Below are 14,034 nucleotides of genomic sequence, written 5' to 3' on the forward strand. Positions count from 1 at the left end.
GGTGTAGGCTAGTAATAATAATGTTGCTAAAACACAGTGGATTGTGAATATTACACATCTGGTTGGTGCAAATGTGAAAGTCCGTTATGCAATTGACATCTTAAAGACTTTTCATTACCTTTCTAAGTGCATAAATTGGTATTAACAGTATTATCTAACATTTTATGAATTTTTAAACGATACCAATTTAGACCTATAACCCTCTAAGTCCTCAGCAAAATGTTGGAAAAATTAACAAAGGCATTATTGTTTAACAAAAGATATCTATGTAGAATTCTGGAAGAGCAACTCTTCTTTTAGAAATCAGTGTGAAAGGAGGATAAGTGCTAACATTCTGCTTTTGACATGCTTGTGAATGTTGTGGACTAGTACATTAAGAGAGAGAATATATTCTGAAATATATATTTCACAATTTGCTGATCCAGAAGTGGAGTTTCCACTTCATTTTAATTGTCACTGTTGTCGGTATAATATAGAAATAGCTGTGACTTTTAAGTTCTAGTTAGAGTTTGCTTTCTCCAAACAGCAAACTATAAGCTAAACATAATTGATAAGCAAGAAGAAGTTAAAGATTACTTCTTGACTACTTTTTTTTTTTATGAGGTAATTAGGGATATGTAAGTAGTGACAGGCTTAACAATGTATCATAAAGAATTGAAAGGGTCAGAAGTGAAGAATGTCAGTAAGAAAATGATCATAAAGTAAATTTGCATTTTTCAAGTGAAGGCTTTGAATTTGCATTTTTTATCTGCTCAGTGTTTATTTTTCTTTATTGATATGACAGTAGAAATAACTGTATCACTGATGTTTTAGACTTATTCCACACAGAAGGAATACAAATGATTATTTTAATGGCTGAGGTGAAAGTCTCCATTGCATTTTTTAAGGGACAATGGTCTCATCTAATTACTGCAGATTGTGAGCATTAGGATGTTTTAAGTCATTTTGAAAACATGTCTTAACATAACTGAATATGAATTTATTTTCAAAGCTAGTTTGAAGATGAGGATCTCTTTTAGATGTCTTAGATATAGGTCTGTGAATAGGAACAAATAGCCACCTTTTCAGCACAACTGAAAATCCAGAAGAAAGTGTAAAATTCAATAACCTAAAATGTGGCTGCTTATATTCTGACTGTGGTTTGTTTTTTTTTTTTTTGTTTTTTTTTTTTGTTTTTTTACGATCCACAGGTCTTATTCCTACTACATTGAGGTGTCCATGGATGAGTTAGACTGGATTCGGGTTATTGATCACTCTAAATACCTCTGCCGGTCCTGGCAGAACCTGTATTTTCCTGCCCGTGTCTGCAGGTTAGTTCATCAATGTAATATTGCATGGCTATCATTACATAATGTAGATACCAGAATAAGTTGCTGGATTTTGCTACTGCATTATGTATTTCTGATAGTGTATGATATACACAACTTTCACTAGCTATCTTAAAAAAAATAAATAAATTTGTCTGTCTTGGTGGATGCTTTTTTAATATAACTATAGGTGATAAATTGCAGACATCCCGTTTTGAAAACCCTGGTGCTTCTGTCTCTACATACCTCTTTCTCCTTTCTTTTTTTTTTTTTTTTCTTTTTTTTTTTTTGTGGTCATACTCAAGTTTTCCTCTTGCAGCTGATGTGGTTTTTTCACTCAGTAATAAATGTCATTCCTTGACTGCCAAAATGTTTAAAATGGATTTACATACTTGCTATAGAACTTGGAAATGTGTTTTTATATATTTTGTATATTTTCTGCTGTTGCATTGAAAGAGTGTTTTAAATAGTTGTGAAAAAAGTGAAAGGGGAGAGTTAGGACTATGGAGATTTGAGCAATGCTTTGTGTAAACCAAAGCAGCTAGACGGGTTTAATAGTTATTAAAGGTGATGATGTCTTTTTACTGTAGGTGCCGGGAATTCTGGAAAAAGCTTATAATCACATTGAAACTGTCTTATCCAAAAACTGAGCCGCGCTCGTTAATAGAGAGGCCACAATCTTTAGATTCTGAAGATGTTATTGTCATTAAGTTTTGGGTCGTAGACTCAAAGGGGAAATGCCCTATATTGTAATAATTCTGTAGACACAAACTTTTTAATCAGCACAGCAACTCTTGGAATCCCCAAGGAGGGGAAGTGCTTTCTTTTTCCCAGAGAACGACCTCTTTCTCTGATCTTTCCTGCTCTGTAACATGGGATTGCTGGCAAGCAGTTTAGTCTATGAGGAAAGAATCTGGTGGATCACTTGTGTGTATCTCCTTCTCAGATAACTCACTCTCAGCCTCCCTATTCTTTAATACATTCATACAGAATGTAACTGACTTGAAATTTATTTTTCCTGATACAAATACAGTCTCACCTTTTCCCTGTAAGCTTTTTGAGCCTGGTTTTACTGTTTTCTCTTTCTGAAATGGTTCCTTAGTTTGCGTGTGCATCTAATAAATTTCTGCTTAAAGGTGTCTGTGATAAGTCATCTAGCAACGATGAAATACGTCATATAGTTTATAGGTGTTTTAAATTTCCTGGGGATATTTTTTTTCTGTCTATGTGGTCTTAACTTGGTACAAAGTGGACGGATTGGATACCTTTTTGCTTCCATCATGTTACCAAGATTTGAAGAGGTCTAGGATGTTACAGTGGGCCTTTTCTTATTCTTCTTTCAAAAGGGCAGCTGCTCTTTGACCTCATCCAAAGACTTGACCAAAAGGGATTTTTCTGTGTCGTTGTCTGCTTATCTGTTTGTCATCCCCTGCCTCAGCTGTCTTCATCTGTGTATGTGTGCTGTGTTTTGAAAGCATCGTTGTTCTGTTTTGGTGAAGGGTCTTTGTAGCCTTGCCTGAAAGTGCAGACAGGGAAGAGTGGAGAGGAAAACATTATTTCAGAGTTTTAAGTGGTACCTTACTCATTTTTGGCACAAAAGGACCTTTTGTACATTCTAGTTCTCCAGTGATCTTTTAATCATAGAATCATAGAATGGTCTGGGTTGGAAGGGACTTTTAAAGGTTGACCAGATGACCTTTGAAGATCCCTTCCAACCCTAACCATTCTATGATTCTAGTCCAACCCCCCTGCAAGGAGCAGGGACATCTCCAACTAGATTAGGTTGCTCAGAGCCCCATCCAACCTGGCCTTGAATGTTTCCAGGGATGGGGCATCTACCACCTCCCTGAGCAACCTGTTCCAGTGTTCCACCACCCTCAGTGTAAAAATTTTTTTCCTGATGTCCAGGCTGAATTTACCTCCCTCTATTTTAAAACTGTTCCCCCTTGTCCTATTGTAACAGGCCCTGCTAAAGAGTTTTTCCCTGTCTTTCCTGTAGGCCCCCCTTAGGTACTGGAAGGCTGCTATAAGGTCTCCCCAGAGCCTCCTCTTCTCCAGGCTGAACAGCCCCAATTCTCTCAGGCTGTCCTCATGGGAGAGGTGCTCCAGCCCTCTCATCATCTTTGTGGCCCTCCTCTGGACTCACTCCAACAAGTCCCCCTTATCTTGGGGGCTCAAGAACTGGATACAGTACTCCAGGTGGAGTCTCACTAGAATGACTTGCCCTCTACCTGAGCAGGTTATCAGGAGAGAGTTCACTTCATGTGGTGTTTTTGTATGCATAGCTATGTATTTTCCACTTAAATGCAAACTCAAGCACACCTGGAGACATCCCCCTTGAAGTTTTATTTTAGCAGATATTTGAAGTATACCATTGTCCGCATAAATACAGCACAGATTACCTTGTTGCATAGTCCTCATGCCTCTAATTTTTCCTATTCTGCTCCATGATCCCTAGGAAACCTGTTATTTTCTATAAGTCTGTGTTCCTCATTATCATACCCACAGAGTGTTGGGGAATTCCCTGGAGGTGCAGCTACTTTGAAGAGTGAGTGAAAAAACGAAAGAGAAAGTCATGTAGCAGCATAAATTTATGAGTACCTATTGTTAAGGAGCAGTAACCTTAAGGCAATATGAGTTCTCAGTTGTTGAGTCAACGTGATAATTCAGGGTAGTTTAGATAAGGCTGTTCTGTAATCTCTCTTTACATCAGTGAATTGAAGCCTACGTTACAGTAAGTGTGCAGTAAAGTAAAAGTACTGTGGCTGTAATTTACTGTTCTTTTTATGTATTTTTTTCCTGCAAATAAAAAGAAAAGGCTATTTTAAATGTAATTGGAGACCTGAAATTGCTGACAATTTTTTTAGGTTTTATGCAAACTTAGTATTTATTTATTTGTATTAATAGAAATAGTTAGGTCTAATTTAAGGTTGGCTCTGCTTTTGTAAGGGATTTGGACCAAATAACCTTCAGAAGAGAGGCTTTGAATGGAGGAGGCTATCTACGCATGCATATTAGTATTTGAGAATTTTATTTATCTGGCTTTTAATTAATATTCTATTTAGAAAGAAGTAAGCAAGGAGTAGCAAACTACCTTTTTCTACATCTAATTTCAGGGTTTTGTGACTATGTATTTAAAGTAGTTTGTTTACTTACATGAGGTAAACTAGTTATCTCTAGGATACTAACATACACAAAACAGAAGTCCTAAAACACACACATAGCAGTTTTTTGTCATCTAACAAAGAGATGATCTCCAGTGTTGTGAGCACCGATTTAAAATATGAGCTAATAGGAGATTATGTCAGAATGTATTCTTTTAATATTTAATGTCCTGTTCTTACAGATAAGTTATGCATTCTTACCAAAGAGCAGATATGTTTTAAGTGTTTTATATGCTCTGTCTAGAAAGAAGTTGTTACCAGATTATCAACAGATAATGGAAAAAAATCCTCCATTTATTCCATTTGAAGATGTAAGTGGCTGCTCCATTTTTAAAGGAAGACTGTAATGTAACTCAGCAAATCATTCACATTTATTAGCACTAGGTTAATCAATACATTCTTTACATCCAAAACTAGTTATGTTTTCATATTGCTCAACACTGTTTCTGTTGTATACTCTTGAGTCAGTGTGACAAGTCCCAGTGATAAAATTTTCCTGTTCATGGGCGACAGTACAGAGGAATGCATTGCAAGCATCATGCTTTGCTCTGTCTTCTTGCTATTAGTTTTAACATTTATTCCCTTTTTGTCCTAGTAATGCAGATAATAATCTCTTTGCAAGCAGCCACTTGGGGAACCATGTAGCAATTTTTTTAACAATTTGTATGCATTTTCAGTAGATGATGATGAACTAAGTATCTTTCACCACCAGTTGTGGTTTGGGTTTTTTATTTAAAAAAAAGTTTATTTTGGCTCAAAGTGCTTTATAGTATCACTGTATATGATGGCATTTTGAGGAGCAGCAAAGAATTGGAGTCTAAGTTTATTGGCTGGGTTTTTTATTTACCCACCTTTTTTTTTCTAAGCGAAGGAGTAAAACATGCCATATTCTGTGCGTGTTGTTGAAGGACAGCCTGTTTGTGTCTGATACACCAGAGCAATTGTTCAATAGATTATAAAGAGAATGTGAGCCCTGTAACATTAGGCAAGGTTAGTTGCCTTTTTGAGTTACCTTTCACATAAATAGTAGTTATGCAAGGTGAGAGCTGTCAAGAGCTGAACTAAGGTGTTCACCTGAGTTTTAAGAAGCTATTTGGACATTTCCATGAGCATAAAAATTGATGGAGCGTATGTTATATTTTCACGTGTGCAGGTTGAGTTTTTCTGGTTTTAGGTTTTTTGGGGTTTTTTTGTCTTTTTTTTTTTTTTTTTAAACCTCTCACTTTTCTCTTAAGTGAATCTATCCATTTTCAAGTGTACAACTACTGTGTCTTTTACACTAGCTGGATGAAGAAAATGCAAGCTTCTGGCAGTTAGTTGTTAAATAAAAGAAGTAATTTATACAACAATTAATTAAGACCAATTTAGTCTCCTTAACAAGTCAATTTTTGTATTATGTGTGTCATGGTCTTTAAAATTACTTTGATTTTTTTTTTTATATATGGTAGATTGTGGAATATTGACAATAGTATTAGAGTTACGGAGTTATTGTGCTTCCCATGAAAGATAATTTCTACTTGGCAAAGAATGTACCAAGCCATTCAAACTGATTAGGCAGAATCAAGTAAGTAACGTAATAAGATTATTTACACTCTTCTCTTCTTCCTGTTGCTTACTTGTATGCTCCAGTCTCTGTTTTAATAGGTTCAGAATAACTTTTTGCCAGCCATAGCCTTTGTTTAGATTAATAGATGGAAAATGGAAGGGCAGTGACCAAGGACTCTCAAATTCTATAATGAAAAGGAGATGAGTAGATTGTTTATGCTTTCTCACACACAGAAGATGATTTATTTGTGGTTTGTAGGATGTAATCCTTAATTTAGATATACAAACTAATTTGTACGAGGAAGATTATTTCTAAGGCTTGGAAGCTTAGCGTAACAGGTGGGAGAGTGTTGCTGTATTTTGGGGAGTTTTTTTTAGTAAGAGAAAATGCCAGGTGTAATACCTGGGCTTTTTATTGACATAATTGTATTTTAGACTTTTAACTTTTGCTTTAAATGCTTTTAGAAAGCATTCCGCCACCTGTAAAAATTGAACAGCCATATACTATGCAGAAGAAGCAAATAAGAGAGCAGTATTACAGGGTAATTTTTTTCTTTTTTAATATGATACTGTATTTTTTTTTTTTTACTTTTGGTCCTACTTTTATTGTTTGCACTTAGATAGCAATTTTCTTGTATAGCTGAAGACTTTCTTTAGAGGGAATATAGGAGATAAAAATAGTTGTTTAAGCAGGTTGCTGTCAAAGTTAGGAACAAGTGTCGGGTTCATAGTTACTCCAGCTTCCTCTTTTAATAGTTAGGCAATGTAGGAGAGAATGCTTGAGTGTTTGTTTTCCTTGTGTAATTTGTTACTTGTTTTTGAAGGGAATGTTTTTCTTTCCTATTTCCAAGTATTTTTAATATATACCTGTTAATTAAGCCAACTGTTTACCCTGTCATTAACCTGAAAAAATGAATACCATCTTCTTGATTATATTAAAAAGTTAACTTTCTTATATAGTACTTATTCAGTCCATAGTCCTGACAGTGTTGGATTGTGTTGCATTTCAATAAATCAGTGATAAAAATCATAGAAGAGCTGCTTGTAGGGTATTTTTCATGACCCGTGTGGATATCAGTTTGAATATGGGTAAGCCACAATAGTTCAATAAAAAAAAAAAAAGATAGATTTTCAAATTGAAATAGCAATCAGAGTTGTGATTCTAAGCCACAGCTGTTTTGGGGGGATAAAAAAGTGCAAATACATTAAGTACATGTTAATAGCTCTAAATATCTTTAAAGGGGCAATGTCATTTTCTGTTTTATCTTCTTTACTTTTTCCATCTGTTCATTTTTGTTTTGTGGCTTCATCTTTTTACTTTGTCCTAGACTGCAAATTTTGAAGAACTTCATTAAAGCAATTGCAAGAAAATGAATATTGAAAAGTCTCAAAACAAGTCAAATGTAGCCACAAGGTGTCACTATAATAAAAGTTTAGAAGACTTAATGTCTTTCTGTTTAAACTCCTTTCATGAACTTGTTATTCCTAGTACATGTTGTGCTTGTGTACTAACCTTCCCAGATTTATGGCATCGTTCTGATTTGCTGTTTTTGCTATAGAGGGAGCAAGTAAGGAGACTGTACATTAAATCAGAAGGAAACTCTTCAATTCATTTCCCATGTTTCATCTGACATTGGATGATGCTGAGTTTTAATTGGGGAAGTATTTGGCTAACCAGACCACTTTATAGTTTAAAATGTAATACTATTTTGTCAGTAATATCAGAATTTGAAAAAGATAATGAAAGAAGAAAGGGGTCAATTTTTATCTGCATTTGCTACTATTTTATTGTCTTCTCTCTTCTTGAGATATTATAATGTGACTAATCAAAGGAAAATATTAATTATTACTGCGTACATTTTTGGTCCTAAAGCATGTTTTGATTAAAAGAACTGATAGATGCCTGTAGAATAATGCTTGTAAGTGGGGGGAATTGTATAAGCATATCATTTTTCCTGTTTTTTAATTTGTTTTAAATTGAAAAATGTTTTCTAATACTAGTAGGTTGAATTAGTAGTGGTATAATATGTCTAAGTATTCTGTGTTTCCCTTAAAGTACTTGGCTGCTATAGAAAGTATAGTGTAGAATTATTTTTACTTTAGAAGGTGTACTTATGTATTAAATGTATTTATTGGTGCAGAGATAATTTCTTGCCTTTCTTTTTTATTAAGCATTGATGATACTACGTCGGGTTTTTGTTCAGTGCTTCACCAGTTTTTGCTCTACTAATGATTACACCATTTGTAATCCTCTGCCTGAGTGGAGACAAATTAAATAGTAGACCCTGTCTCCTGAGCATTGAAAAAAAAGCAAAATATAAAAAGAGTAAATGCTTCAGTACTGATGCAGTTCTAAACTAAGAAATGTTGGTAGTTGTGCACAATTATTTTGCAGGTTGTGACCTGAGGAGATGTGATTTTTCAAGTACAGGCTAAACAAGATTTTTTTCTTTAAATCTCTTCTTGATTAGGCAACCTCAAATACCTGTGTTTTATACTGGTGATGGTACAGTAATTTTATATTCTTTCCACTTGAGAGAGTCACGCATTGAAATTAGTTACTGGTTAGGCAGCAATGTCTCACTTTCAGCCTTACCAGTAGGTCTCTGACATCCTTGTCTGTAGTAGATACCTGTTTTGCAGTTTTCCTGTGTTTGGTGGAAACTTCATAATAATCATTTGCTAAAAGCCAGTCCAAATATGGTTCAGTTAAGATGTTGAAACAAGTGAGGGGTGAAGTCTTGAGGAAAAAGCAGTTGAAGGACTGTCCCAGGTACTTGAAATAAACTGAAAAGGAAGCAGTGTCTGCGGATCTAATTTAGCGCTAGCTTTTGTAAGCAATTCTGCTTTCTCCCCTAGTGGAGAACAATGGTGTTTAGAAAAAGAACATAGACATCCAAAAGAGGCTTTTGAATACTGTTTTAACTTAAAATGCAACTCTGCTGCATTGCTGACCTAATTGAAATAGATAGGCTAAGAGTTGCTGGCAGGAGCTCTGATAAGGCCTTCGGTCAGTCTGAAAAGCGTTTGAAAAATTTTTCATCAGTCAGTAATATCCTTATAAAACAACTTCGTGCAAATGGAATGATTAAACTTCAGTGGCTGAAACTATCTTTACCTTAGTTACCACACTTGAGAAATACAAATGGTTACACAGACAACATGTTGATTAGTTATTTTATTTGTACTGTGCTTTGGGAAGCATTGACTGTTGTGTAAATATTTTATTTCTAACTGTGCACAGAGGCTGGTATTTCAGAGTTTAGGGGAAGAAACACCTTGCTGCACAATACAAATTAGCTTTCCTTAATTTCTGGATAACTGAAATCTTAAAATATTTTGCCTATTTTAATACTGTATGTAATACAGTGATAATGTAATGTCCAGAAATAAGTAAAAATTATCTTGGTTTGTATTACAGAAATATATTATTAAAAGAAAGCAATTTTGAAATGTCATTCTAGACCTTTGAGGGTTTTCACTGATGTTATTTTCACAAATCAATTTTCACTGCTGGCAGTTTTCTTTTCTGGTTTTTTTTTTTTTTTTTTTTTGGAGGTGGAGGGAAGAGCTAATCCCTCTTTCTGGTAGCAGGTAATCATATTGAGGAATCTTTATTGCCATGTTTCCAATACCTTGCTTTTTAACTTTGTGAAGTACAAGGAAATTATTTCCAGAAGTTTTCGTTGTAGTGGCTGAGTACTGCTTGATTGTCTTTCTATCTTTCAGTGTTTAAATGTCATCTTTTCCAGTATGTATTCAATCTGACATGTTTTTCTTTTCCTAAGATAAGGTGATAGTCTCAATTTTTTCAAACAAAGTAGATCATCTACACAGGATTAAGAAAGCAATTGCCTTGTCAGGAATGGACTGCTATTGATGTATAAGATCTTTCTTCACTTCAGTTTATGTATAGTTTTGATCTTAAACTTGCACTTCTAATTTCAGCTCCATATGTGGTGCTAGTGATAGAGAAGCTTGTTTTTGTACAGGTGTAATCAGTAACATTTGTCATCAAGAACTTTATCAAGGCAGCTTTTTTCTTTTCAAATTCCTTCTGTGTCTCTGCCATTGCAATTTCAGTTATCCTAACCTAAAGAGCCCAACTTGGCTTTGAGGAAAAGAAAAAAATCTAGTGTGCATTTAAGCTGTCAATGACAGCCTGCCAGACAGCTCACCCTCTGAAAATATTTGTCTGAAAAAGTCTACATAGAGGGGTCAGTATGGCTTGTATAGAAATACCTGAGAAATGTGAGAGAACCTACCAGTCCAGTTTGTTGGATATGAATTATTAAAAAGTATAGTACATTCTTTTCCCTTTTTAAAAACAAAATATAGTTTAGACGAAACAAACCTCAAGTTATCTTTTTTTGTAGCTCTTCTTAAAGGTATAAATTGATGTATGAACAAGAAAGCCATAAACTGCTTTATTCAGTGTCCTTTTTCTCATCAAAGGAAGCTTGTAGAACTGTTGTTGAGCATGAGCTTCTTGAGCTTGGACTGTACTAGCTCTTTCTCATCTCAATTTTGATTGGGAGGATTAGGCTGATGGTTCCATTTGATGCAGCTTTTAAATGGCTTTCTGTTCCGTGAAAGGAATATTCAGCTTCTAATGCAGGAGAAGATAGGACATAAACAGTTGAAAATGAAAAATCAGGCTGAAAAGACCTTAATAATGAATAAAAAAAAAATTAACAAATTAGGTCCTGTAGTGGATCAACTTTATAAGAAATAAGACACACTGTCAAAGCGTGCATAGGGATCTTCAACTGACAGAAATGAATGAGTGAAAGAAAAAAAGCAATGGAAGAGAGAGATCACATGGAGATAATACAACATGTTTGAGAGGAAAAAAGAAATCTCAATTCAAGTGAAAAACAGTTTTAAAAGATAGTGTTTTTTATCGTAGGGATAACTACAGGAAAATCACATGTGATTTATCATTTTTAGGCTGCTACTGAAAGGAGTTAGTTTATTATTTGTAATGTCTTCTAAAAGAGGGAAAGAGTGATCTTTGTAAAACAACAGATTCTGCATTTGACTTTGGATTTTTACCACAAAACAATTTTTACAACTTTATGCTTTCATGCTTGTTTTTCGTTTGTAAGATTGGGACAAATATTTCCGTACTTCACTGGAGATGTAACAAAGATCTTGGAAATATTAGATACTGTATGTGACATCATTAGTGATCAGTAAAGTAGTGGCTTCATTACTTTTTGTTCATACCATTTTCTTTGTTGTTTGTATTGGGGAATAACAGCAGTGATGGAAGGTGTATTGAATATTGATTTCTAAATCTATATTCTGTTCAGTTCAATTATGCCATCTCTTAGTGGCAAATTGCAAAGTTGGCTAATCAAGCTGCATTCTCATTAACAACTTAAGTGCCTTGTTGACTCAGATCAACAGGCATCTCTCCCTGTGTCCTCGAGAGCAGGAGGTGCTGGTCAGATAGAGCCTGCAAGTCCAGCCATCCTCTGTTCCATGCTCCTCTGATCCTTTCAGTTTATATTCATAGATTTCTTGTCCATTCATTTAGAAGCATAGAATAGTTTCGGTTGGAAGGGACCTTTAAAGGTCATCTCATCTAACCCCCCTGCAAGGAGCAGGGACATCTCCAACCAGATCAGGTTGCTCAGAGCCTCATCCAACCTGGCCTTGAACGTTTCCAGGGATGGGGCATCTACCACCTCTCTGGGCAACCTGTTCCAGTGTTTGACCACCCTCATTGTGTTTTCCTTCTATCTATTGTAAATTTACCCCCTTCTATTTTAAAACCATTACCCCTTGTCCTGTCACAACAGGCCCTGCAAAAGAGTTTCTCCCAGTCTTTCTTATAAGCCCCCTTTAGATAGTAGAAGACTGCTATACAGAGCCTTCTCTTTTCCAGGCTGAACAGCCCCAGCTCTCCCTCTGCCTGTCCTCACAGCAGAGGTGCTCCAGCCCTCTGATCATCTTTGTGGACCTCCTCTGGACCCTCTCCAACAGGTCCGTGTCCTTCTTATGTTGGGGGCTTGAGAGCTGGATGCAGTACTCCAGGTGGGGTCTCACAGAGTGGAGTAGAGGGGGAGAATCACCTCCCTCGACCTGCTGGCCACACTCCTTTTTAGGCAGACCAGGATGTGGTTGGCTTTTTGGACTCCAAGCATGCGTTGTCAGCTCATGTTGAGCTTCTCATCAACCAACACCCTCAAGTCCTTCTCCTCAGGGCTCCTCTCAATCTATTCTTTACCCAGCTTGTATTTGTGCTTGGGATTGCCTCAACGCACATGCAGGACCTTGTACTTCGCCTTGTTGAAGTTCATGAGGTTTGCAGATTTATTTTTAAGTGGTTCCTATTAACTTGTATTGGAAAAATCCTGAATGGCCCTTAGAAAAAAAACTCTAGTTTTTCAAACTAATGAGAGACTTGATTTTTCAAATGTGTGTGGGGAATTTATACTAACTTTCCGTATGATTTGACATTACATGTTATTTTTCACATTAACTTATCAGACACCCTTGCTCTTTTTTATGCCATCAAAATTTGGATAATGGAGTTTGAAAGTAGCTTTATTTAAAAGAGCAATTAATTAAAAAGAAAGTAATGCACTCCTGTTTCTGTAAAAAGCTTTTTAAAGTCTAGAAATTAAGAGTTTAAATGTCGTATGTTTGGACACATACTCCTAAAAAAATAGGAGTATATTAGAAGTATTAAGGCATACAGTCAATCTTAATTGTGCCTTAGGGTGTTTCCATGCAGTTTTGTTCTTCAGTGCATATTAATAAGTTTGTTGTCTGATGAAATTCACTTCTAAGAACTACTGAGCTTGGCTTTTAAAAATTATTCTTATTACAGTATCAGTAGTAGGACAATTTTCTGTGTAAAATTAGTATTTATGAAGGCTTTAATTGACGTAAGACAAATTAATTTTTTTTAATTTTAAGTAGTGATATTAATGTTTTATTTGGAGGGTAAGGATTATTTTGGATTTTTGGTTTGTTTTTTTTCTTGTGTGAAAGTATTCTTGATTCTGATGTAAGTAGGAGAACTAAAGATAAGTAGAACACTGTATGTGTATATGCGTAGACACTTCCCATGCAGGCTATATTTCATCTCCTCTTTTTTTTAACGGAAGGATTTAATACCTATTTAGATGAAAACTGATTTTAAAACTTCAGTAGATCAAAACAGAGTGAAGGACTGGGAGACATTATTGCTGATGATTCCAGTTTGTAGTAAATTACAAAGCAGGTATAACAGCTGTAAAGAGAGATGATGTCCTGTGTCATATTTTATCTTGCCTTCATAGATAAGTGTGTAAATGAAAGGGAAACAAATTGTTTCAATATGGCAAATCTATATTATTTCTTTCGAGTGAAAATGAATGAAATTGAAATAATTCACTCTTGGGTGAAACTAGAAACTATAAATGTATTTTATCCTCTTGGTGCGGATTGACATACTGCAGATTAGTAATAGGAGAATGTTCCTGATACCATCAACAGTAGTCAGACACGTTCACGAATACTGAGTTGAGAAAAAGGAGTTCACTATAGTCTCATGTAATTTAGACAGAAGAGCATGCAATTCATCATTTTAACAGAAGCTGCTGTTCACTGTTAGGAAATGTATTTTTTCAGACTTCATAAAACCTTTTTATTCTTTGTATTATGCAAAGTTTGTAGTTACCTGTGCCTCATCTACATAATCTATTTTCCCTGAGCTCTGGGAAGATACTGAAGGCTCTTCAGTCTTCTGGCACTTGCACATGTGTTAGCACTATCCCATCTGGCTTCTAACTGGTCTTCCCCACAGGTATCTGGAAATTAACATACTAAGAAGGACTGGAGTCAGCAGCATATTTAGAATACTTTGTTTCCACAACAGACTGACATTATTATGTGGAGAATGAGAGATCCTTGAAAGTTTCACAGTGCCATGTGCAAGTTGAGCTTCTGGGGTTTGTAGTAGTGACACACCAGCAAGCTAGCAGGAAAAGTATCTGCAGCTACCCACACTTTTCCTGTCACTT

At 35.5% G+C, this 14,034-nt stretch overlaps 1 protein-coding gene across 2 annotated transcripts in view; it reads left to right on the top strand.

Annotated features, from left to right (window-relative positions):
• The window catches only part of BTBD9 (BTB domain containing 9), a 126,043-nt gene that overhangs the window by 15,706 nt on the left and 96,303 nt on the right, over window positions 1–14,034 (top strand). For both annotated transcript variants that reach the window (XM_086745919.1, XM_086745920.1), the window contains exon 7: window positions 1,191–1,310. In XM_086745919.1, coding sequence (XP_086602045.1) covers window positions 1,191–1,310 — 120 coding nt within the window. The remainder of the gene's footprint in view (window positions 1–1,190; window positions 1,311–14,034) is intronic.

This window comes from Chlamydotis macqueenii, chromosome 3, assembly GCF_036417535.1.
Source record: "Chlamydotis macqueenii isolate bChlMac1 chromosome 3, bChlMac1.mat, whole genome shotgun sequence".
In the NCBI taxonomy this organism is placed as follows: domain Eukaryota; kingdom Metazoa; phylum Chordata; class Aves; order Otidiformes; family Otididae; genus Chlamydotis; species Chlamydotis macqueenii.